This window comes from Carassius auratus, chromosome 5 (genome assembly GCF_003368295.1).
Source record: "Carassius auratus strain Wakin chromosome 5, ASM336829v1, whole genome shotgun sequence".
NCBI classification, from domain to species: Eukaryota; Metazoa; Chordata; class Actinopteri; order Cypriniformes; family Cyprinidae; genus Carassius; species Carassius auratus.
Window position 1 is genome coordinate 11,672,741 of NC_039247.1, and position 26,981 is coordinate 11,699,721.

The 26,981-nt window shown below is 37.7% G+C and overlaps 3 protein-coding genes across 5 annotated transcripts in view; 1 reads left to right on the forward strand and 2 right to left on the reverse strand.

Moving 5' to 3' along the window:
• Nucleotides 1-208: 208 nt before the first annotated feature.
• On the reverse strand, nt 209-14,016 carry LOC113075650 (KN motif and ankyrin repeat domain-containing protein 1-like). 2 transcript variants are annotated; one of them, XM_026248339.1, is made up of 12 exons: nt 13,845-14,016; nt 11,773-11,814; nt 8,557-11,001; nt 8,348-8,434; nt 7,540-7,639; nt 7,324-7,446; nt 7,145-7,232; nt 6,220-6,439; nt 3,791-3,933; nt 3,478-3,678; nt 3,268-3,366; nt 209-3,132 (listed from the first exon to the last, which is right to left on the reverse strand). In XM_026248339.1, exons 1-12 carry the CDS (start codon nt 13,867-13,869, stop codon nt 3,079-3,081), a joined length of 3,627 nt encoding a protein of 1,208 aa, XP_026104124.1. In that variant the 5' UTR covers nt 13,870-14,016; the 3' UTR covers nt 209-3,078. The 2 variants fall into 2 exon arrangements, with proteins under 2 accessions (XP_026104124.1, XP_026104116.1); XM_026248331.1 differs by having other exon boundaries at nt 209-3,165.
• A 1,265-nt stretch (nt 14,017-15,281) lies between these two features.
• The window catches only part of LOC113075677 (5'-AMP-activated protein kinase catalytic subunit alpha-1), a 21,374-nt gene continuing 9,674 nt past the window's right edge, over nt 15,282-26,981 (reverse strand). For both annotated transcript variants that reach the window (XM_026248356.1, XM_026248366.1), the window contains 3 exons: nt 20,693-21,041; nt 18,782-18,908; nt 15,282-17,808 (listed from right to left, as the gene is read on the reverse strand). In XM_026248356.1, the coding sequence (XP_026104141.1) occupies nt 17,513-17,808; nt 18,782-18,908; nt 20,693-21,041 (772 nt within the window). In that variant the 3' untranslated portion in view covers nt 15,282-17,512. The remainder of the gene's footprint in view (nt 17,809-18,781; nt 18,909-20,692; nt 21,042-26,981) is intronic.
• LOC113075667 (uncharacterized) overlaps nt 22,247-26,981 on the forward strand; it is a 4,966-nt gene continuing 231 nt past the window's right edge. The window contains exons 1-6 of the mRNA XM_026248346.1: nt 22,247-23,115; nt 23,508-23,549; nt 24,551-24,601; nt 24,820-24,873; nt 25,114-26,572; nt 26,750-26,981. The exon at nt 26,750-26,981 is cut by the window's right edge and continues 231 nt beyond it. Coding sequence (XP_026104131.1) covers nt 23,019-23,115; nt 23,508-23,549; nt 24,551-24,601; nt 24,820-24,873; nt 25,114-26,572; nt 26,750-26,966 — 1,920 coding nt within the window. The 5' untranslated portion in view covers nt 22,247-23,018 and the 3' untranslated portion in view covers nt 26,967-26,981. The remainder of the gene's footprint in view (nt 23,116-23,507; nt 23,550-24,550; nt 24,602-24,819; nt 24,874-25,113; nt 26,573-26,749) is intronic.

Sequence of the window (26,981 nt, forward strand, 5' to 3'; positions counted from 1 at the left end):
CAATAAACCATAATACCTCTACACGTGAACAGCAAAATAACATACAAGAGGTTGTGATAAGTAAAATCAGCTCTATAATGTCATGTGTTATTTTAGCATTATGTAACTTGGTTTTAAATTCATTATAAAAATTGTTTGATAAAAATTTTTCTACAAGGCTAAATTGCCTTCTGTCATCAGAAATCCATGTGATGAGTCATATTTCTGCTTTCAATATTTTCCATAATAATTTTCATGAATGAACTATGCTTCTTAAGTGTGTTAAAAATCAGTTTTAAGGTGCAACATCATTCATGTAAATTATAGCTTCATTATAAACGTCATTGTTTGCTTCATCAAATAATCATATATTTCTGACAAGTATCAATATTGTTTTATTACAGAAGAATTTAAGTCTATGCTTGTGTTGTGGTATGATTACATGCTGTCATAATTTTACATTTCATATGCATGTTTCGCTATCAGGTCGACAAGGGCATTTTGGTAAAACATCTGAGGCGGTTTCCATGGCAACACCACCTATTACTGGCTGCAGACCGCACAGAGCTGTAATGCTAGAGCATTCCATCACAAAACACAGACACACTGAGCTGAACATTATCAAACACAATGAGCTACATAAAGATGAGCTAAAATCCAAAGACATGCTGAAGTACAATCAGTGAAGATTTATTCAATTTAATGTCAATATAAAGTCCATGCATGCTTCTTATATAGATAATGTGTCAGGTATCAGTATTCCAATACAAAAATATGGCTGTAACTTAAAAATAAAAGCTACACAGAAAGCAACTCTTCTAAGCTAATCTAAATGAATGCAGCCTTTAAAATCAATTTCTCACCACAAGATATTGTTTGTGTCTTTTATCTGACAGCCATCTTTTTCAGTACAGCTGCACTGATTCTACATAAGTATTGAATGTCAGCTGTTGTCCTTTACATGTGCTAGGCTTTCCTTATTCTTAAATAAAAATGTCCTTCATTTTGTGAAGAATGTCTTTTGTCGTGCCAATAACTGCAAACATGATTGTGTAACTTCAAGAATGGACTGTCATTATGCAGTAGAATGTAATGATATAACAAGATCTCATTTAAAAGATTAGATCACACCAAAAAATGAATGAAAACAACCGTCATCAGGTACTCGCCCTCAAGTCCTTCCAATGTAAAACCTTTTTGGAACACAAAATATTGAATGTACTGGCTACTCTTTTTCTCAGAGCCTTTACAATAAATGGTGAATGTAGCTTTTAAGCTTAAAACATTTTTGTAACTGAAAAAATAGCGAGATGCAATGGCGAAAGACACCCATCTGAAACATATGTACATAGATGCATATATTTTTGAATTGTCTGATGTATTATGGCTCTCAAGAGATCCTCTCCTAAGATTGGTCACTGAAAAGCAGTATCATGAAAGTAGTCCATTACTACTTGTGCTCTATGCAAGTCTTTGGAGTTTCATCATGTTTTTATATTCAGTTGTAACAAATGAATTCAAAATTGTAACCAATTCAAGACAAGTTCTAAATTCAGATGATGTCTGAACAATCAAACGCCCTTCACACTACATGGCATTTCTTATCAGGGTAATAATTACCCATCTGTCTCTATGGGGCATCTGTCTCTATAGAAGAACAGATGACAGTCAAATGGCATGTTCACATATCCAGACCAGTTTCTATAAATGCCTCATTGAAAATATTCTAGCATTAATATATGCCTCAAGCAGACATGAAGAAAATTATTCATAAAGAGGCATTCTAGTAAAATTGATCAAATTTAATTTAAGTACTTAAATGTACAGGTTGTACTGTAGGACCTGCCACCAGAGTGTCTAAATGTCTTTCGAAAAAGATCATGACTAGGACTAGAATTCATATGGGCATTCATAAAATGAAATAATTAAGTTTAAGTAGCCTACTGTATGTCATTTTCCACTGACCTACGCAAAAAATTTAAATGAAATGTTTATTAGACTAACTTGCTGGCTAACATGTACAAATAAATTACAAAATGTAGACTTTATTTTGTTGCTTTTGTTGTCTGTTAGACTATTTTAGGCATTTCATATTGCACATATTTCTCAATGTTGTAATAAGTACTTGTCACGGTAGGCATAGTTGTGATAGAAGCTCATGTCTGGTCTCCTTAATAGGCAATTTTAACAGATTCACTCATAATATACCTACAAAGTGCATCAACATCTCCATTTTATTTATTATCACAATTTATTTACTACTTCTGTTAATACTTACTATTAGTACTTACTATTAGTATTTATGTTATGTTTTATTATAGTAATGTTTAGAAAAATCAGCAGTTTCAGAATTTTTTTAGTTTGGAATCTAAAATGTCGCCTAGTGCAGCAACAGAGCCTGGGCCGGCCCTGCTAATGTTATTTTGCAGATTTTTGTCCTCAAGAGTTGCAACTAGCACGACCTTCTTCATGTCTGCTGATCATCTGCAATCTAGCTTTTCACCATTAGATGGCATTATAACTATATGAATTCGGATCTAGAATACTGTACAAGAGTACAGAGTAATGCAATATTTGCAGTAAACAAGGTGGTGATTTAATCACATTTATTAACGTATATATGAACATGACATTTACATATTCATTTTTATTAAGAGTTCTTAAAATCTAGATTTTAGATTTTGGACATGAATAGTGTATACTTGGTAAAATATATATTACAAGAAATTAAATCAAGCTTTTAAATGTAAAAAATCCTAAAATGCATATAATTTATATATCACCTAAAATTAATACATACAATTATTTTGACATGCAGTTTACCATAATAGTATAAACGTTTTTAGTTAATATACAAGTCTTTATTACTTTCAGTCTGCGTAGCTGGTATTTTTATACCTGGGAAATATAACCATCAGTAAAGAAGAAAACAGATGATGCAGCTCATAATACCAAAAGTGAGTGCACTGCACTTTTAAAATGATTGCTCTCATTAATATTACACCGTATGGAAAACATAACCTTATCTCAGTCATATGATTGAACAGGAAGTTCAGAAGGGATGTCTGAATGGATGGAGAGCATGGAAAAAATGTCATATCAGTCAGAAGAGCTTATTCGTGCAACAGGTGGAGTCTTGCTTCGAGGGGATCCCTGTGGATGAGCATTCACACACACAAACAGAAACTGTTGTGCAGCTAATGTGAGCCATTGGTAAAATATGTAATTGGGAAGTAAGTAAATAAAATGCTATAAGAGAGTACAGATGTAGATAAGGAATAGTCATACCCTAGGATGGGTCTTTGAGTAGTTGACATGGGCATAGAGAAGCATAGCGATGTCTTTGTGTCCAGCCTCCAGAGCAATGGACAGAGCAGTGCTCTCATCCTACCGGCACACAGACATAAAACACACCAAGCAAAAGCACACAGACAAATTGAAACAAGAACAAATCATTATTTCAAATCTTTTCTCTCAGATAGTCATGTGGTTACTCACATTGTCAGTCAGTGAGGCATCACAGCCTGGCTGGGCCAGTAAGAGTTTGACTATGTCAGCATGGCCATGTTCACCAGCACACATTAGAGCAGTTGACCCCTCATCATCCTGGATGTTGACCTCTGCCCCAGCAGCCAGAAGAGCCCTGACCATATCTAAACGCCCATGACTGACTGCTAGCATGAGAGCTGTCTGACCAGCCTATTGAGCAAACAGTACAGCAAACACAAAAAGGATACACAGAACTGTTTTCTCTGTTACTCAAAAGAAAAACCACAGCTTAATATTCAGTCAAACACAGACGGACAGATACCTGGCTGGCCTTGGCATTAACATCTCCTCTGCTGAAGAGTTCTTGCACCGCCATCATGTCGTCTTTCGTTTCCACGGCAGCCAGGGAGGCAAGCATTATGGGAGTATAACCGGCCTTATTCTGATGATCAACATTACATACTCCTGCATGAGAAGCAGTCAAGACCAAATTAATTATCTACAATAAACAACATTAAAGGAGTCACAATTGGAGCCCTTTTTAATAGCTTGAGTGTCTCTCAAATCTAAAATGTGACGAGAACTCAGAGATAAACTGTCCCAGAACAAATTCATCTTGATAATGTCAGATAACAATATATACTATATATATATATATATATACAGTCTTGTTCAAAATAATAGCAGTACAATGTGACTAACCAGAATAATCAAGGTTTTTAGTATATTTTTTTATTGCCACGTGGCAAACAAGTTACCAGTAGGTTCAGTAGATTCTCAGAAAACAAATGAGACCCAGCATTCATGATATGCACGCTCTTAAGGCTGTGCAATTGGGCAATTAGTTGAATTAGTTGAAAGGGGTGTGTTCAAAAAAATAGCAGTGTGGCATTCAATCACTGAGGTCATCAATTTTGTGAAGAAACAGGTGTGAATCAGGTGGCCCCTATTTAAGGATGAAGCCAACACTTGTTGAACATGCATTTGAAAGCTGAGGAAAATGGGTCGTTCAAGGCATTGTTCAGAAGAACAGCGTACTTTGATTAAAAAGTTGATTAGAGAGGGGAAAACCTATAAAGAGGTGCAAAAAATGATAGGCTGTTCAGCTAAAATGATCTCCAATGCCTTAAAATGGAGAGCAAAACCAGAGAGACGTGGAAGAAAACGGAAGACAACCATCAAAATGGATAGAAGAATAACCAGAATGGCAAAGGCTTAGCCAATGATCACCTCCAGGATGATCAAAGACAGTCTGGAGTTACCTGTAAGTACTGTGACAGTTAGAAGACGTCTGTGTGAAGCTAATCTATTTTCAAGAATCCCCCGCAAAGTCCCTCTGTTAAAAAAAAGGCATGTGCAGAAGAGGTTACAATTTGCCAAAGAACACATCAACTGGCCTAAAGAGAAATGGAGGAACATTTTGTGGACTGATGAGAGTAAAATTGTTCTTTTTGGGTCCAAGGGCCACAGGCAGTTTGTGAGACGACCCCCAAACTCTGAATTCAAGCCACAGTACACAGTGAAGACAGTGAAGCATGGAGGTGCAAGCATCATGATATGGGCATGTTTCTCCTACTATGGTGTTGGGCCTATTTATCGCATACCAGGGATCATGGATCAGTTTGCATATGTTAAAATACTTGAAGAGGTCATGTTGCCCTATGCTGAAGAGGACATGCCCTTGAAATGGTTGTTTCAACAAGACAATGACCCAAAACACACTAGTAAACGGGCAAAGTCTTGGTTCCAAACCAACAAAATTAATGTTATGGAGTGGCCAGCCCAATCTCCAGACCTTAATCCAATTGAGAACTTGTGGGGTGATATCAAAAATGCTGTTTCTGAAGCAAAAGCAAGAAATGTGAATGAATTGTGGAATGTTGTTAAAGAATCATGGAGTGGAATAACAGCTGAGAGGTGCCACAAGTTGGTTGACTCCATGCCACACAGATGTCAAGCAGTTTTAAAAAACTGTGGTCATACAACTAAATATTAGTTTAGTGATTCACAGGATTGCTAAATCCCAGAAAAAAAAAATGTTTGTACAAAATAGTTTTGAGTTTGTACAGTCAAAGGTAGACACTGCTATTTTTTTGAACACACCCCTTTCAACTAATTGCCCAATTGCACAGCCTTAAGAGCGTGCATATCATGAATGCTGGGTCTTGTTTGTTTTCTGACAATCTACTGAACCTACTGGTAACTTGTTTGCCACGTAGCAATAAAAAATATACTAAAAACCTTGATTATTCTGGTTAGTCACATTGTACTGCTATTATTTTGAACAAGACTGTATATATATATATATATATATATATATATATATATATATACACATACATACTGTAGACACTATTACATTTAAATTTAGTCATTTAGCAGATGCTTTTATCCAAAGCGACTTACAAATGAGGACATTGGAAGCAATCGAAAACAACAAAAGAGCAATGATATATAAGTGCTATAACAAGTTTCAGTTAGTCTCTATTACAATAAGTTTTCTATTTTAATAGAAAATAATTCATTCAGATATGCTGATTTGGTGTTCAGTTAAAATGTATTCACTTTTTGATAAAAAAAAGGTCATAAAAAACATTTATTTAATGGATTTACCAGGCATAAAGTATATAAAAAGCATAGTAATACAGCTAAAGAAAGGCATATAGAATTAACAGAAAAGTTTAATCTGGTGTGCTACTTCACAATAGATTAATCTAGGACTATAGGTTAATACTGTAGGTGTAGGGGTACCTGCAGCAAGCAGAATCTTTACTATGCTGAAGTTAGAGTGTGACACGCTGTAGTGGAGGGCTGTGTTGCCATTTTGGTCAGCCATGTTGGCCACATAGCACAGGACGTCTGGCGAGACATGGCGACAAGCGAAGAGGAAGTCCTCCACAATCTGTGGGCATGCCCTCTTCTGACTGGACACACAGAACCACTCCTGCTGCACTGTGCTCACACACGAACGCTTTTACAAAGACAAACAGATCAAATGCAAAAAAATCAAGCCAAAACTTCGAAGAGCGTATCTGTGTAAACCACACAGACACTTTTTAGACACACTACAGCAAGAACACAATGACACCAAATACATGAAGCAGGCTTAAATGACTTTCTAAGACACAAAGAGAATACAGCAACGCTATAATTTTAAATCCCACAGAGTACTGAACAATCTGATCTATATGCCAGTGGGTAATTATGGGATGAGTGAAAGAGTGAGTAAACATAGAACACACCAACAACTAAGCTTTTCAGACTGAAAAACCTCCACAATACATCATAAATTAGGTTTGTTGTGCCCATCTTTTGTTGTCTTGTTGAGTTATATATTATGCACCTTGAGAATTCATTCCCACAAGTTTCATAAACATGTTTCCTCACTAAAGCTAGATCTGTCTGAGAGGGTTCAACACTGTTGTTGTTGTTGTGGGAGACAAAGTAATTGAACTCATTAGGAGCCACTAACAATGTTGGTTAAAAGATTACTCAACAAAAGCCAGAGAGAAGAAAAAACAAAACACATTCATTCAACAGGCTTGAAATGTTTTAGACTAAGACTAGTCAGAAAGCATCTACTATACAGTAACTACTAACTGAAGAGGAGAAACATGGAAACAATAAAAGAACTGACATTACAACACCGATCTCTTGTTACTGTTCTGAAACTCACCAGTTCTCTGTTAGAGATGACCTTGCTGCCATTGAGGTGAACCTCCAAAGTCTGGCAGGCAGAAAGCATCCTCCCACTAAATTTATACCTACAGAGTAGAAAACAAATGTACCATGATCACTTTTGGCTAAACAGTTTCATCTTGCACTGATAAAACAAAACTTGTTAGAAGCGTGAACCTTTCTTTTCTCTTGAGAATCATCACTTTATCATTGATAATCCCCTCTTTCTCCCTCTTTTCTCTTTTTTTCTTCTCTTCATCCTCAGAATCACCACCCTCAGACAGGGGGTCCACAATACCTCTGTGTATATGCAGAGAGAGATATGTTCAATTAACAAAATCACGGGACACTGAATTTATTAGTTATGATTAAATAATGAAAGCTTTTATTCACCCATGCGAGGCAGGCTTAGGGTTCACACTATCCGTGGACCTCAGATTGGTGCTTTTCCTTTTCATGATGGACCTGAGACAGCGATCATCACTGGGTGAACCTGAAAGAAATGACACATCATATTTCCAATTAAATAATAAGATGCGACAATATGTGTGACACACACTTTTTTACATTACATGCTATTTTTTATGTTTTTGGTTGTGCAGTTCAATTTAAATCTACATAAAGTTAAAATATGGGCTAAATACAGTTTATGTTAATCTCCCTTTCCTTGCAACTTAATATTAAAATAATAAATAATAAGAAATTAAGTCCTTTGTGAAAGAATCCTCATATTTGTGGATCCTTACCTTTAAAAAAAAGCCTAAAAACCACTGAAAACATCCCTTCTTATTCCTAAACACACACACTCCTTTATACACCACAAACACCTGCTAAAGGCTCTTTTTGTTCTGTAATAAGGAGTCCTGAAATGCAAACATTCCTGTCTTTCAGAAACCATGCGCAGAGTAGTCTTCCAGTGTGGATGGTATTCATGCCTGTGTCGACCACATACCAAAAGACATGAGAGCATTCCTCAAGCCAACAGCGGCCCAAATATTCTAAGTGTAGGGTTTATTCAGCCAAAAAACAAACCAGAGAGTGCTATTTTCACCTCCCGTTTAAATTCCACTGCAAAAAGATTACTCTGGAAGAAAAAGTATCCTGCATGCATTTCTTCGTCGGGTGGAGTCATTTAGACCAGGATACTATACTTTTGCTTGCTAACTGACTTGAGCTGCTTTTGACACAAATAAATACATACCATGAAGAGCAGCAGACATCTGCAACTGCATTTGATTCTTTTCTTTAACTCTTGAAGTCTCATTTGATGTTTGGTTTCGTGCAGTGCCTGGGAATTAGTGAGAAAATGAAAGCAAGTTATCAGTTGAAACCACATAAAGCATCTAAAATGCCCCCCCCCCCAAAAAAAAAGCTTTCAAAAGGTAGATACACAAAGACACACATCATTACCTCCAATTTGTTCATCTAAAACACCACGGGACTGGAGAATGACCTCATGTTTTGACCCAGGGTGACTGTCGGTTAACAGGGTCTGTTGTTCTTTAAGTAATTTTTGCATGCGATCTATATAATGGTCAAGCCCAGGCTCGTTCTGCACAAACATCTCTCCCTCGGAGTTGCGTATTCTCCCGTCCCCCACTTCTACGCCAATGCTACGTGTCTTGACCGGATCTGGCAGACGGGATGGACCACATGCAATATTGCGTGTATGGAGTCCTATGAGGAGATTCTCAGTGACATTTGCCATTCCAACACCCATGTCACGTGTCATAACTTTAGGAACAGCAGGGGTGCTTGTACCTCTATCCAAGCATGAAGTGGTTCCAACCGAGCGCATCTGAACAGCAGCCACACAGTTGCAAACCGTCTTATCGCCAACTGCCAGAGATCGGGTCATTGCATGTGTTGTGTTGGTATGTCTTTCCCTGGTGAGTGTGTGCTTTGTGTTGGTGCTGGCTTCAGAGATACAGGCCTGCAAAGTGCTGGTGCTGCGCGAGACGGTGCAAAAGGCTGTGCTGGTACGCTGAGATACAGTCTGTGGGATTGCCATTACACCCAGGTCAACCCTTCGAACTGGGTCAGTGACAGTTCCTTGGGATATTAGTGATTTGACCGACCTGACATCCAAATCAACAGTGGAGAAACCGCAGCCCACTGTTTGGCTGTAAATGCTTCTCTTGTTCTCCATTGTCTCTAAGGTGATTGTAGCAGCATCACACATACACACGGTCGTCCCAACACTTTGACTGCGTGTTGTCACACACTTGCTTCCGACACACTGATCTTTTTGCTCTACTCTTTTGCGCATTTCCCACTCTTCCATAGGTGTATCTGGGCCAGACGATGCAACCTTCACCTCAGGTTTGCAGGAAACTCCAACACCAATGGAAATCCGCTCTAGTCCTCCTCCAACAGCAGAATCCACAAGGATGGTGTGGTTTCCAACCCCAAGAGTCCGAGTTTGCGACCCTGTCTGGGTGGCAGTGCTGTTTACCTGTGGGTGCGCGAGGGAACTCTTGTCGGCACGGTTTCTCGTTTCTGCTTCCCGCAGTTCACTCCTCAGCCGAGTCATTTCTGCCTGCAGCATTGCTTCTTTAAGCTCAGCCTCCAGTATCTGAATCCGGTCACTTAAATACTGAATGGTTTGCTGGTGCAGCTCGGTTTCTGCTTCCTTGTTGGATACCACCCCGAGCATAGTCTCAGTGATGCTGACAGCCACTGACTGAGTCTCAAGTTTGGCCTCAACAGCAACATCCTTACAAAAGTTTAATTTGTCTTGATGAATGACAACAACTTCATCGATGCTCCTGTCATCTCCAACTGCAACAGACTTTCGATCCCTCATCTTGAAAGCCGAGGATTCAACACGTGCATCTTGGATCTTCCTTTCAAGCAGCTGCATTTCAACACTGAGCTGTTGAAAATCTGTCAAGCCAGAGATGGCACTGTGCTCCCAACCCTCCATCGCTGGTTTGCTGGGCAATTCTTGAACATTTTTGTCAATGCTGGAGCTTGATTTTTGAGTTTCATCTTGGCTCTTGACCAAGGCGGTCAGTTGTCTCTTTTCTTCCTGCAAAACAGAAATCTTCACCTGTAGGACAGGAATGGCCTTCACTTGCTCCTCCAGGTCTTTTAACCTTCGTAAAGCAGCAGCCATCTGATCCCTGACCATCTGAAGGTGGAGTGGGCTCACACCGCTCACTGGAGATGCCCGGCCGGAGCTTGAGGGGCTGATTTTAAGGGGGTTCCCCATTAACAATGTACCTTGCTTGGGCTGGTCTAGGACTGTCATCTTAGCACCTTGATTTAGGGCACTCCAGCCTGTGTATGGAGAAAGGGTACCACTAGAGCCAATACCACCAAAACTGGCCAGTCTACGCCGGGGCTGTGGTTCTGGAGGTCCTTTCTCATGTTCCAGACGCTTGCATGTCTCCATCAAAGTCTTTTCCACTAAGGGATTTGCTTTGTTTGGGGAAGGATTTTGTGTGGCTGGGGTAGCCATCCCATGTACATCCCTCTGAGAGGTGACTGGGTCTTGAGGGACCTCTGGTCTTTTACTGGAGGATTTAGGTTTGGAATGGGGAAGTGGGGGTCTTCTACTGTTAATAGAAGAAGAGGAAGAGGACGAAGAGGGAGAGGGTTTCTTGGCTTCATCACTGCTCACTGAGGACAGAGACTCTGAGGAAGTCCAGTGTGTGGGGTTTAGGATGCGCTGAGGCTCAGAGGCAGCATTTGCCACCCCCGGCCGCTTGTTAAAATGCAGTCGGCGAATGGTGTCACTTCGCTCAATATCATCCACGTATTTAACAAAGTCTAAGTCAAGCTGGTACCCGTACGGTGTATCAATGCTGAACGGGCTACTCTGAAAATTGTCAGCAGAGATCTCACTCCAGTCTGTTTAAACAAAGAAGACAAAATGCCATGTGGAAATGTGGAACAGAACAGAAAATTCATATTTTAATATGAATGTGTCTACATAATTTTTTTTTTTTTTTTTTTTTTTTTTGGTAAAAGCTAAAAATAGATTTCCAAGCCAAGAACATTACAATTTATGACTTTGGAAAACACTAACATGCCTGAAAACACAATATAAAAATCACTGAATAAATTGAGACTTGCAGAAAAAAAAGAAAAGAAACATTTCATAATAAAACAGTACACACATATTCTTTAAAATCTAAGGACATTTCAAAAGGTGATACTCTCAACTTTCAAAATGTGTCTGATTTCTGTGAAAAAAATGCATTCCTTATTAAAAACCTCAGCAGCAAATGTTGTTCTAAATTGAATGTGGCTAAAAGATTACATTTATTAATTTTCTTACCTGCAGGTTAGAATTTCCACAGAAAAAAAAATGTAGGTCTAATAAAGTTCTAGTCAAGTTCAACTGTTCTCTTTTTCCTCTCTGTCTCTGTCTTACTCTGTCTGCTCTCCTCCTCCTGGAGGCCTTCAGTCTCTTATTCTGCATTTCTCTCCTCCCACTGATTTTTTTCATTCCCTTCCTCTTTCATCCACTCATCCACTCTAAAACTTTTCCTTTGAAAAGGAATAAAAACCATACTGACCAAAAAACAAACAAATCTATTCTCTTCAATTACTCAGAAAAAAGAGAGCATGCAAGTCAAAGCCATTTTGAAGATAATTTAAGGAGTTGCTGATTCTTACCTTGTGGATTAAGTTGGAACTGTGTTTCTTGAGTCATGGCAGCTGTTGATAGACAATAGCACTGTTAATCTTTTCTCAGCAGTGGAAACGCTGGGAAATCAAGAACAGACAAGAATATATAATCAGAGAACAACATATCACCTAAGTGCTGTTGTTGTTTAGATGATGAAATGTATTAAATATTACTCAATGACAAAGTATTGCAACCAGAGCTCTGCTTATAATCTTACAGGTAGGTTTTTATCCAAATTGCAAGCTGTATTCCATGTAACAATTTAAAACTCAAGCAAATTCAATCCAACCACATATACACAAAAATATAAAACTAGACAGGTGTAGGATTAAAGTTTTGTATCGGTTTATTCATAGTTAAATAAACAGACACAAAATTCATGATCTTTTCATATACTGCCCCCTATTGGAGATATGAAATGTAAGCAGTCTCATGTAATTTTGCAATACACCACCCAAAGAAAGAGAGAGGCTGAAAGAATGAGAAAGACAATGATAGTAAAAAACGTAAAGGGGTTGTTAAACTGTTTTTTTGTGTGTTTTTTTTTTTGGGGGGGGATCTTTTGGATCCTCTGGTTTGAACGATTTGCTCATGACTGGACTGATTTGGTTCTTGCATCTATTCAACAAATTAAGCTATAATATAATATAAAGCATGTGTTTTATGACCCTATTAAAGTGCTTTTATGGTGCTTTTTTCATAGTGAAAGGTCCAGTCCCCTTGAATGGAAAACATTACATTTCTTTAAATTTATCCTTTTGTGATACGTGGAAAAAAAGTCATAGATGAGTAACTTATGTCATATATAGAGACAGAGCTGGGCAATAAAACATAACAATGATTATATTAACAGTAACTATTAAAGAAATTATATATATATATATATATATATATATATATATATATATTAAATTCTGGGCAAACTGTCCCTTTGATGCATATTTTTACAGTTGCTGCAGCTTCAAGCAGGAGTTAATAGCTCAGTGACAATACAACAAGCAAAACCATGTGTCCACCATGTAATGTCACTTCTTTTTGATTATGACAAAAATGAAGGATGTGAGAGACCCTGCAAAACAGGAGAAGCTTGCACTGTCACTGCAGACACAGCTATCTGAAACATGAGACCTGCTTTGGGTAAAGCACTGTGTCGGCAGAATTGCTTGGCAGTGAGAGGACGCGGACACATTGACACAACATTAATTTATGCATTTAGCAGATGCTTTTATCCAAAGCGACTTACAGTGTTACATGTTACAGCATTAAAGGCTCAGGTTATATCTGAGAATAACAACTAAGAAAATTAATGCAAAAAAAAAAAAAAAAAAAATGACTGATGAAAAATAAAACAACAAAGTGATGAAGTTATATATATATATATATAAATAGGCTGGAGAAAAACAAATATGAACTGAAATAACTACTTGATAAACCATTAGTGCATCTAATATGCATATCATTTTCACAAAACATATCCTACTTTACAGACTACAAATGAACTTGATTATTAAATAACAAATGTCCATTCTGTTGACTTTGTCAGCACTTCAGCAAAACAACTAAAATGTAATCCTCAAACACAAACAAAGGTTGAAATACAATGAAAGAAAAGAAAGAGGGAAAAGCAATCTGGTTAGGTTTACTGGATATTGCATACTTTAAGGTAAAAATATGTATTTGTGCAATAATTGAAGTAATCTGCTCCTGGTACAGACCAGTATATCTTAGGCTCACTGGATTATATACTGATTTGAGACTGTGAGTACCACAGAGCCCAGAGCTTTAGCTAATACCACTCATTTTTCATTAAAGTAGACCCAACTAAAATAGAGAGGACAATATTAATACTTTCTATTTTGGTATCAATAATTACTCTACCTTGCCTTGGGATATTTAAAATAATATTTCTTAATGATATTTACATACATTTAAATCCTCAAAAACGTCATGTCTGCCGCAATACTGTTAGACTGCCCAAAGAAACGACTTAATAATGCAAAATAACTTCCAAAAAGATATCCCGTCCGCACTAGTGCAGGTGAGTCCGTTGTTTACATACCAGAGCGAAGCGCAGCTTCCGACATCAATACGAACACTGCTCAGCTTTTCTTCTGCATTTACAACTGAACACTTTTGTTCATCTAGAAACAGTGCTCCCGTTTTGAATGCTTAGAGTAAACAGCCAGTCTTGGGGTAACTTTACCATGCCGTGCTCTGAATATGCGTATGGAGGAGTTGCAGTTTACGTCATGACGCACTACGGCAGGTGTGCAGCAGAAGTCCATCAGCTTGAGTTCGGAATAATATTTAAATTTAAAATAAGCACATGTATTAGTTTATGGTATATATTTACATGTGGCAGCCTATGTATAAATATGAATTCGATTTTAAAATAGCATTTTTTATTTAACATAATAATAACTTATTATTCTACACAAAATTTAAGAATTTAGAAATCAGAAAAAGTGACATCAAACCATTAGTTAACTCTAATGATAAATGTCTTCAAGATTAAAGAGACACCTCTACACCTCTGCTAGTTGTTTTCTAAAGTACAAATCTCTGTGTATAAGATTAGAACAGGGTTATTCAAATCTTGCCCTGGAGGGTCAGTGCACTGCAGTGTTTAGCTCCAACCCTGATCAAACCCACCTACCTGTGATTTTCTAATGATCCCAAAGACATTGATTAACAGGCTCATTTTACTCTAGTGAATGAGAGTGGGTTTGTTTAGAAAGACTTTTACTGTACAGACATACCTTAATCTCTACAAAATCTAAAGAAAGGTTATTGATCATTTCCAAGATTATTTTGCAGGATAGTTTGTTTTAAACACTCATTAACCTTCTGTGGGAAGACACTGCACATTGTAGCCTATGGGTTGTTTTATATAACAACCCAGGCATGGACTTTTGGAGAATTTTTAGACTTTTCAAATATGTCGGACAAATTTTCAAATTGTTTGTCGTAAATAAAATGTTGTGGCGTTTCAAATCGGAATATGAATTCATTACAAAACAAAGCATAACTTTATATATGTCTTTTGTAGAGGACACCAGGACAATGTTAATGCAGGCAAGTTAATCAGGTATTTTGAGGAGACACAAGTTAAGAGGGAAAGAAATTATAGATCAATATTCCTATGAAAAATTAGATATTTTTATGAAAATGTTGGCAAGTTATTACTCCCATTATAACACCCCCCCCCCCCCCCCCATTATGGTTTGCACCAAGAACACACTAATATGCAAGTTAGATGCAATGCATAGATACATTAAATAAAAAAGGAATATTAAATTACGGAAATTTTACGCATACACTGCATAAAGTAAAATAGTGTATCAAATCATTTTTGTATCTTCCATAACAGTACAAAGGTTAAAAATAGCCTGAAACATTAAAACTATCTGTTATATCAAACAGTAACCAAACATTTCTTTAGAAATAGTCACACAACATACACCATGTTTTCAAAAGAAGTCACAAAACCATCATGTCTTCATGTATCATTTTATTAGGCAGTTGTATTTACAAATAATCTTTTCAACTAAATTATTGGTAATTATCTGTAAATGTACATTGGCAAGCCTCGAGGTGCATCTCTGCCAAATAATCAACATAAATTTAGTTAAGAGAAGAACATAAACATTTTCTAAACTTGTTTTCTATGGCTGAATAAGCAACCTGTGGAGACACTGAAATGATTCCTTAGTGACAAAAGAGTAGTTAACATTTGAATTAGACAACTACTCAGGGAAATAAACTATGAGGGGGAAAAAGAAAAAAAGGGTAATGGGGACAGAGCAAAACTACATTTCTCTGGATTTGTCTTGAACCGACTTGCAAAGCATAGATTGTCAAGTTTTAGCTCTGAAATTAGGGTGCAGTTTAGAACAAAATCAACATCATCCTTTTTAGGAAACTAAACCTTAACATGTAACAAAGACTAAAGAATTCCAAAAGGTCCAATCAGAATTACTGGCCTTAAATCTCCATTTCTTTTTGAGAATTTGAAACTACTGCATTTATCAGGACTAATAAAGTTATTTCTTTTATGCCGTTAAAATGTTAGTTAAGACATTAAGGATTTAAAATGTAAATAAGCTATGCCATACAAACCATAGAATGCATTTATTAATTTAAAACTGTTTATTTGAGCTTTTTAGCATTGAATTTGGGATTTAATTTGAACATAGCTGGAGCTCTGGACAGGCAAATGAACAAGAGCAACCTATTAAAAACCCATATTGTTTTCATTTTCACCTGTGAAGCATAAATTGAAAAACTGATCTGAAGAAGAGGATCACTTCTGTCAGTAAGCTCCTACATAAAATAATTTAATTGTGGTTCTTTTCTATGTGGATGTATGTAGGATTTCATTTAGTACACAGTCTCATACAAAGGCACATTAAGTCACATGCAAGTAGGAAGCTCCCTCCTATCTTCAGATCTTGTGATTATGACATTGGCTTTGCAAACACAGGAATCAGACATGACTAGATGATTTGCTCAGGAGATCTATCAGTGTGCACAAACTAAATTCAGATTTAATACTGGGCCTGTCTGACTACAGAAACTTAATTTGTAAAAGTGGAGGGAATACAGAAACATTTGATTTCTTGCTTTACCAAGCAACAACTGTTTTGTAAAATAACTAAATGAATAGTAAAAAATAAAAGTTTTTGATAAAGCAGTGTATGGAATAAAACAATTTACAGCAATATAATCCAATATTTCAAAAAAAAAAAGAAAAAACATCAGTCCAATATCACAATTTTAATACAATCTACAACCTCATTTAAAGCACTGATAAATATAAATCCAAATGCATATTTAAATTCTTTATACGCAAATGTACGTAAAATGTGAGCAAATAGAAAATAAAAATGGTAAAGTGTGACAAATAAACAAAAATCTATGAAACAGAGGCAAAGACATCGCACTCCCTCAGGATAAACGGGTTTCATATTGGTCTCTTCCTTAAGAAAGGCTGACGTATCAAGTTGTCCCTTTGTGTTAAAGTGCCCACCATGTTAAATTGGCCCTGCTTTTTAAGATGGCTCCTCCTCTTGCCAGTAGGCCGCTTCAATGGGATAACAATTTGGACACTGGTCCACAAAAACTTACAGGTAAAACTGTGCAAAAGCGCTTTCTATCTTACTTGTCGTCCCACATGCCTCATAAGGGCTTTCTTTATACATTTCTTGGTCCGTTAAGAATTGCAACAGCATTGTGTACAGTACAGCTAGCTCAGTGTATAACTCATTTAAATGCACCTCTACGCCTCACTCTCTGCAAGAAAATCCTTGCCATAAAACCCAGAAAAGAATTGTAAAGCCATCTCTAAAAGAGTTTAGACACCATTAAGTGGCTTCGCAATCTTTCTGACATCTTAACTGTGGTACACACACACAAAAACCCTCCATCCTTTTCCTTCTTGTACCTTTTCTCATTCTTCTTAAATGGCTCATCCTGGTGACTGTAGTGCCACAGACCATTCAGCTTGTTCATGCGAGTGGGATGCATGGAGTCTTGAGTCCGTCCGCATGCTTATTGCTTTAAAGACAAGCTTTAAAATGAAAACAGAGATAGAAGGACTGCTGTGGATGATGACACAGATATCAGAGGACCAAGAGGTAGACAGTATTCTAGAAGAAAGAGAAAAGAAGCGAGTGTGAGAGGGAAGACAGAGGAGAGAGAGAGAGAAGGCATCAGAGGAACCACAAGTTATCGTGCTAGCAGTTTGATGAGGTTGGCGCACATCTCAAAGAACTCTATGGTGTGACTTCCAGGGCGGGGGAGGATCTCTCCCCCTGTGGAATCCACTGAGGAGGTAAGAGAAGAAGCCAGAGAGCCTTCCGCCGCTTTCCCTCTGGATACTGGAGGCGTTGAGGGTGCCGACGCGTCACCCTTTGCTGCATCCTCACATTCGTTTTTCTCGTTCTTTAGGGTAGTCCGGTAGTTACCGACTGAGCCGGAGCGGTGAGGTGTGGCGGTCCCTGATTTTACTTCTATCATGTCATCTGAATGAAACAGAATATAAGACCTCAGAGAGTGAAGTACACAGAAACACGCTCTCAAGAACACTTCACAACAGGAATGAGAATCTTAGGGAACTAAATCATTTCAGGAATGATTACGGTTCCTTTTAAAACATTTGATAGAATATTTGAGATTTTAGCAGAAATTGTATAACAATGGGTAATACTTTAATTTAAGGACCAATTCTAACTAGTAATCAGTTGCTTTGTAGCTTGCATATTACTATCATGTTGATTGTTTATTAATAATCATTTAGCACATATTCATGCCTTATTCTGCACAGCCACATTCTATATCTCTTTATCCAGCGGTTCTCATTTCCAGTCCTCTCAATCCCCTGCTCTGTACATTCTCTTTGTTAACACACATGATTCAGATAATCAGCTCATCAGAAGTGAGCTCCGTGCATGAACTGTGTTCCTGACTGATATGGTCCCTACACAGTGTTCCTTGCTCCCTGCTCTCTGTACAGGGGACATCTCTTGAAGTTTACCTCACTTCGGAACATTCATTCACGGATTTGTGCTGCGAAGCATTTTTACACACGGACAACTGTAACATCATATACCTTCGCAAACAAATATTATTTAATTTCACATCTTGCACACTTCAATGCACTTTGAATGAAACATATATGTAAGCTTTCGAACTGGAATCATGGCGAAATATCCTGTGAGCTCCACTTCCCAGAGCACTTACGTTCAAATAGAACAAACTACTTAAGTCAAAAGAGAAACATACAAAAAAAGGTCTTTAATTGAGAATCGCTGACTTAATCCTACCATATCTTAACAACTACCTTACTAAATATTAAAAATCAGCAAAACAGTTTGGACATCCTGAAAACAATATATGCATTCAGTTCAACAGTCAAATTTCTTCAGTAACCACTCTGTGCATATATTTTTAAATTACTTATTGTAAATTAAGACATTAAAATAAAATCAATTTTACCATCTATGCTCCTGAAGTCTAGTAAATAGGTCCTGCTGTCCACCTGGTAGAGCTGGAGGCTCATCTTTGTGTGTATTCCAGTGACTGGGTTCTTCCTCCGCACTCGCAAATAATAAGGATTAACTACCTATCAAACCAAAGAGAAAAAAAAAAAACAGTCAGCAGAGTAAACAAGCCTTTTAATAAAAGGACCGTGCCGACTGAGACATTGCACTGTAACACTGTGTGTCTTGTTTTGAGGGGGTCTGGATAGCGTACTCATGAACAGCAGTAAACACTTCTACTTGATAAGAGAGGAAGTTATGAGATAAGATATAGAATGAAAACTATTATAAACAAAGAAATGTGGGCCATTTCCGTCTAACACTAATGACTCACTCAGTCAAGCATACTCAGACTTCAGCCAGATGAATTAAAACATTACAGAGACAACAGGCCTTCATAGACCTGATTCCAAAAATCCCCCCAAAATGAGGTGTGGAACAGTCCCAGTAGAAAAACGACCAAACCTATATACAAAGTAACAAAACAATCACTGTGCAAAGAAAGAGAGATATACACACAAAACTTCATTACTGGTAAGAATTGCTCACGGCCCCACAGCTGCACACTCGCTTGCCAGGCAAACTGAAAACACACACTGGTTTGGGCCTCTATGTTTACAGTCCATGCTCCGCCACTTTTGGATTAAACCAGGATGACTAATTAGTGACATTTACAATAACACATAAATATACATATAAACAACATCTACTCCACATAAAGCTGCATGATAATGACAAAAATCACAATTGTCGATTATTCCCTTGAAATTTGTGATTATTAATTACGAATATCACAATTTACTTTAAATATGGTTGAATAATGTTATACTAAAACTAAAACAATGGAAAAACCCTTAAGATAACATGTACAAAGAAAAAAACATATCTTAAACATGCACGATAACATAAGTGGACTTTGAACAATTAATAGCCACTTTGAATGATTACGTAATTGTGGTATCCATAATTGTAATCGCGATTAGAAATTTGATTAATTGTGCAGCCCTAACTCCACATATACATATCTTTACATTATAAAAAAAATGAACATGTATTAAAATAACATCACAACATTTCATAATTCCCCTTTAAGACACACAATGGACTCGTCAGCTTCCAGTTTCTTCGCACCAGTGCACCACAACACTATTATAGCCAGGCCACTGGTTGGTGCTCAGGTTTGCCCGGCCAATGGAGGCTTTATAAAAATTTACACATTTCAGAAAGGCGAGGCATAGATATAACAAACACATTGCATTACACCAAATAGACAAAATTATATTATTTTTAGCAACGTCATATGACTCCTTTAAGAACCAAATCAGCATATCAGAATAAATTCTGAAAGATCATGAAAACGTAAAGGGCTGCTGAAACATTTATTTTTAATCGTAATATTTTACAGTTTTACTGCTTTTTTGCTCAAACAAATGCGGCTTTGTGAACATAAGAGACGTCTTTCAAAAACACAATATAAAAAATCTTACTGACCCAAAATATTTGAATGGAAGTGTACCACTAAACACAAATTCTGTCCTTAATACATTTGAGGTTCTGTTTAGCTCCAAGTAGTTTTAATAATGACTAAGATTTCTGTTAACCTTTTATTTGGCCTGTATGTGTGCGTGCATGAGAGAAAGAGAGAGTGGTCAAGTCATTTATATATATATATATATATATATATATATATATATATATATATATATATATATATATATATATATATATATTTAATCTACCAATAGGCCCCAAAACATATGAGGCAGAGATGAAATTTACCCTAAGATCATGTACCTCAGGAAGATTAGCAGAAGATACCAACTCATGCATACCAGGAAACATAGTGTGAAGTGTGACATGTGCTTACCTTCCACTCATAGTCCAACTGCTTCATAGCACGACAGACCTCACTCATGATATCATTCGGTCTGCTCTGGCTACGGATTCCTAAGTGCCACTTGGCCCGCCGGACACCGAGATGCTTGGACTTTTGGGGGTTAAGCTCATCCAGCGTGTGTCGAGAACGTGGCTGAGACTCAGTCACCAGGAATGGCACTCTCTCAGGGTGAATCTTTGTAGTGTGGTGCGCAGGCAGGTCATCTAGGAAACTGTCCGGGGGGCTGGAGGCCAAATAGAAATCTTTGGCCTCACTCATAATGCGGCGGTTGTCTATGATCAAGTGATAGGCCACAGCAAGAGGATCCTGGTGATTGCGACTGCAAAGAAAGGGAGTACAAAAACAGGACAGATGAGAGTTTATAGTTGTTTGGTAGCATTTATTTTGACTGCATTGACCCTAAAAGAGCTTATGTGTGACCCAGGACCACAAAAGTCTTAAGTTGCTAGGGTATATTTGTGGCAATAACCAAAAATATATTGAACGGGTCAAAATTATAGATTTTTCTTTTATGCCAAAAATCTTTACGATATTAACTCTTGACTCGAGAATGGGTCAATCGTTCATTCATTATCTGGCTCGGCTCGGTGTTCATCTTCAGTTCTCTCTTCACAGCAGTTCAGTCAGTCTACTGTTTGAGTACATGAATTACCACTGAATATCCAGACTGCTTTGTTTTGAACTCTCTCTCACAACAGACACGGAAGAGAAGACAATGCTGAATAAAGTCGTCGTTTTTGCTATTTTTGGAGCAAAATGTATTTTCAATGCTTAAAAAAATTCTAACTGACCCTCTGATGTCACATGGACTACTTTGATGATGTCTTTCTTACCTTTCTGGACATGGACAGTATACCGTACACACAGCTTCAATGGAGGGACTGAGAGCTCTCGGAACAAATCTAAAATATCTTAAACTGTGTTCCGAAGATAAAAGGAGGTCTTACATGTTTGAAACAACATGAGGGTGAGTCATTAAGGACATAATTTTCGAGTGAACTATCCCTTTAAAAGCGATTTACTAAATATTCAGATTTTTTGCACCTTCAGATTCCAGATTTTCAAATAATTGTATCTTGGCCAAATATTGTCCTATCATAAACCAAAAGATCAATGGAAAGCTTATTTATTTATCACAATTTAAAAAATTTCGTCACATATGCCAGTACGGCCCAGGTAGAAAAAAAAAGAAAAAAAAAAGATTGAATTAAATAAGTCTAATTAGCAGAGAGACTTCTTTTATAGCAAAGTAAAATGAACATTTTAACTGTAATATACCCAAATGCACCAGAACTGCGATACTGACAAAAATTATGTATTTTTGGGATTTTGCCATTAATGACAATGAGATTTACAATGTTTTTTTTTTCATACCAACTATGAACTTACAATGAAGTACATTTGTATTTTTTTTATTAAATAACGTTATGTATGTATGTGTGTATATATATATATATATATATATATATATATATATATATATATATATATATATATATATATATATATATATATATCGTCGCTGTCCGATGAAAACCACGTATGTCCATTTTGCCGATTTTGAGATTTTTCGACGGATCGAATGTCCAGGTTCATTTCCGTATACAGCATGCTTCACATATCTAAATGGCCAATGAAAAGTTGTGAAATCATGTCATCTGATTTTCACGTATATCCATTTGGTGTCAAAGCTGTCAATCACCCCGCGTATCTCCCGCCCTGTGGAAGCATCTCGCTGGTCTCGTGAAGTTTCAAGCTCAGTCAGCACTGGATAGCCGATTAACACTGTGAGGTAAAGTATCAGCAAACGTTTGTTTTTGACAACTGTTCTCAAGTTTATTATATATTCACAACTATTATTTATCGGTAAATGGTCTAGACGAATTAATTGTCACCGAATATTTTTTTTATTTTTATGAACCTGGCTGACGAAAGTACGATATTGAAGCTCTCCACAGTTTAAGTTAGTTCTAATCTAGTTCTTCACAGATTAGTTTGCTTGCTAGTATGTAAATAAACTCGGTCTCATTGATAAGATTCAAACTTTTTTTTTCTTAGTCAAACTGATCAAATTATAGCCTGTAATGCTACTGTCATGATTGTCAGTGACTAGAACATGCCTCACTCATACTGCTATCACCGCTTGCCAGGGGCTGAAAATGTCCAGTACTAGAGTTATCTTGCTACGTTTTTATTGTGAAGATGTTAACGCACGGATTTCCGAAGTGAAGTGAAACAATGTTGACTGGGCATAGCGCTATATTTTTTCTGATCTGTTTTTCTCCCTTCCTTCAGGATGTCTGTCTCTGTAAAGGAGCTGTGTGAATTGATGAACGTCAACTATGATAGGGCTGTTATTGAGGCGATTGCGAGGGTCAACAATGAGGAGGAAGGTTTGTAGGAAAATAGAATTGAGTCAGCCAAACAATTAAGTCTACATTGTATTCATTACTGAAATGTAGGGCTGCTCCGATCACGATCAGCCGATCGTTATGCGCATCTCGTCAGTAAAGCTGGTTCTCTAATCAGCGGTAAATTCCCTCAGGTGCGTGATTTCACATAGAGCAGCTGTTAACTGAGAAGATGCGAAAATAAACGCTCGAAATGAAGTGGATTTGCGCATCTTCTCAGTTAACAGCTGCTCTATGTGAAATCACGCACCTGAGGGAATTTACCGCTGATTAGAGAACCAGCTTTACTGAGGAGATGCGCATAACGATCGGCTGATCGTGATCGGAGGAGCCCTACTGAAATGTTAACTAGTTTTTCTCTCTGTCATTCTTAGATTCACTTGAAAGTGACAGTTCTCAGACAGCTGCCAATGAGGGTAGGTAATTTAGGCCTAAATGATTTTCTTCCAGTAGCAGCTACCTATACAGCAACCTAAAGCCTATTGGTGTGTTGCACATTAAGATGAAAGCCTGTCACACATCTTATTTTGGTTCCCTTGATCCAAAAAACTGCTGTTGCATTTCCAAGTACTAACCCATCAAATTGTATGTGGCTAAATTAAAACATTTTAAAGGGATAGTTCACCCAAAAATGATATTTAAGCCATGATTTACTCACCCGCCGTTCGAAGATGCATTATGTCAATCTTTTTTTTTCAGACAAACACACTTTCAGTTATTTTAGAAAATGTCTTCAGTCTTTCAGTGGTTATAATGTCAAGTTATGGGGTCCACATCGTTGAAGTCCCAACATGTGCATGCATCCTTCACAAAAGTAATCCATCTGGCTCCAGGGGGATAAACAAAGGCCTTCTGAGGGTAATCTTTGCGGTTTTGTCGTAAAAATATACATATTTAAAACTTTATAAACGAAAATAACTGGGCTACGTCCTACGTTATACGCCACCATCCATCTCCATGAATGCGCGCAGACCACTGCCGGAAGCCAGTTATTTTCGTTTATAAAGTTTTAAATATGTATATTTTTATGACAAAACCGCACAGATTACCCTCAGAAGGCCTTCGTTTATCCCCCTGGAGCAGGATGGATTATTTTTGTGAAGGATGCAGGCACATTTTCGGACTTGAAGCATCCGGACCCCATTGCTTCACATTATAACCACTGAAAGATCTAAGACATTTTCTAAAATAACTGAAAATGTGTTCGTCTGAAAAAAGCTGCATCTCGAACGGTTTGAGGGTGAGTAAATCATGGCTTAAATATCATTTTTGGGCGAACTATCCCTTTAATCACAAAGAATTCAAAATGTATAGTTACTGTGCTGGTCAAAGCTACTGATGCAAGCTCAGTTCTGAATTATTCAAACATTGTAGGCTATTCAGTGTGCTAAATGCATTTTATCTTTATTGTTGTTAGATTCTCTGGAAAGTGATAAAGAAAATCATTCCGAAATAGCTGCCAGTGAGGGTAAGTATTATTCTTCTTTTTTCTTCTTATCAGATTTGACTATACTACAGCCTCCACCTCACATTAGTTTTGAGTAGGACTTAAAGACTAAACCCCATTACTAATTACAAATCTAGCATATTTAATCGATTACCAGTCAAAATAAATGCAATCTTATATCTGAATGATGTGAACAGTGCATTCGTTGTACTAAATGTGCTCCTCTTTATTATTCTAAGACCCACTTGAACACGATCCAGAAAATGAGCCGGATTACACACTTGTCAATGAAGGTGAGTAACTTATTGTCATTATTTTTACATTTCTGTCAGCTACTAGTGGGCTCAGCCGCATGCGCACACACACACACACACACACACACACACACACAAACAGCAATGCCAAACTTAAATGCATGCCTACACACTGACACACACACACACACACATCTCCACATGCTAGGAAACCATGTAAGAGAAATGTGCATTTGTAGAACATCATTTTTATTTTATTTTTCTTTTAATCATATGAAGGTGCCATTGATAATCGGGGAAGGTCAAAGAAGAGGACCAACCCAGACACTTGGAAGGGTAACATCCAGAAAAGGAAAAGAATGAGGGGCCAATTTTATCTTGGACGGAAAAAAAATGAATTTGTCATCAAAGAAGAAAGAAAAATGGGCGGCCGGTGCCAATCTGTGTCCTGCAAGAAATCAAGCAAACTACACTGCTCCGAAATTGATGAAGGGAAGAGGGAGGAAATTTTCAAATATTTTTGGGGGAAATTGGAATGGAAAGAGAGGAGAATGTATGTGAAAACATCGGTGGAGGTGAGTGATGTCAAGCGGCGCCGAACAGAAGCGGTTCAATCTCGGAGGTCAGCATCTCTCTCTTGTTGTTTATGTGTAGATGGTAAAAGGCTCAGAGTTTGTCAAAGGATGTTCCTGTCTACACTTGGCATCAAGCAGTGGACTTTTTTAAAATGGGTTGGGCGAAGAGGGGAAAGTCCTGAGAAGATGACGAGAGTGACTGTAAGGACAGAGGAGCAGGACTTCCTAAAGACCTTCCTTCTGGATTTGCCAAAAGTTCCATCGCACTACTGCAGGTCCTCCTCATCAAAGATGTACCTGGAGCCTTTCTTCAAGTCCATCAGTCATCTCCACACACAGTATAAGCAATCATGTGCAGACCACAGTATCCAGCCTCTGTCACGGCAAGTATTCACTAACACCTTCAACGATTTAAATCTTTCTCTGTTCCATCCGAAGAAAGATCAGTGTGACACTTGCTGTGCCTTCAAAGCCGGGAACATCGAGGCTGCCGTGTGGGAGGAACACTGTGTTAAAAAGGACGATGCACGAGCAGAAAAGGTAAAGGACAAACAACTTGCAAACAACACCACCTTGGTTGCATGCATGGATCTGCAGGGCCTTCTCCTGTGCCCAAAGCTTCAAGCGTCTGCCCTGTACTACAAAATGAAGCTTGGTGTCCATAATTTTACCATCTACAATATGGCATCACATGAAGCAAAAAATTACCTTTGGCATGAGGGTGAAGCTGGGGTCTCTGCCAACGAATTCGCCTCCTGCATTGTGGATTACCTTGAAGCACACCCCACTTACAATGAATTCATCCTTTGGAGTGATGGGTGTGGCTATCAAAACAGAAATCTGGTCCTGAGCAATGCCCTCTTAAAGTTTGCTACTGAGAAAAAGAAACGTGTGACACAGAAGTACCTTGAAAGAGGTCACACACAAATGGAATGTGACTCTGTGCACAGTGTGATTGAGAGGAAGTTGAGAAACCGTGACATACATGTTCCAGCTGAGTATGCTGCAGTTATCCGAGGAGCTCGTTCCAGTCCAAAACCATACGAGGTGAAGTATGTTGGTTACAGCTTTTTCCAAGACTTCAGCAAAGTCAACATCTGTAAGTCAATCCGACCTGGTAGCAAAGTTGGAGATCCTACGGTGCATGACCTTCGAGCAGTCAGGTGTTTTTTTTTTTTTTTTTTTTGTTACACACTTTTTCACAAATACATGAAACATTAGCCATATCATATTAAAATATTTGGTTTCATAAATCGAAACATGCTTTTGGTTCCCTCTTATCTCTGTGACCTATGTCCCCCGACACCCCTCCCCCTTCTTTTCTTTAATCTATCTATTAGATACAATGTGGATGGCAGTATGGAGTTTAAATTACTACACTCTGACAACTGGCAACCCTTCACATCCCCATCCCTGAGGAAGACGTGTGTCATCGTGGCCCCACTCTATACATCCGCCCCAAAAATTAAAGCCCTGAAGTTCAAGCACCTTCAAGAACTGAAACATGTTTTACCCAAGGACTTTCATCCATTTTACAATGCACTTGACCATGAGTGATGCAATTTTACTACG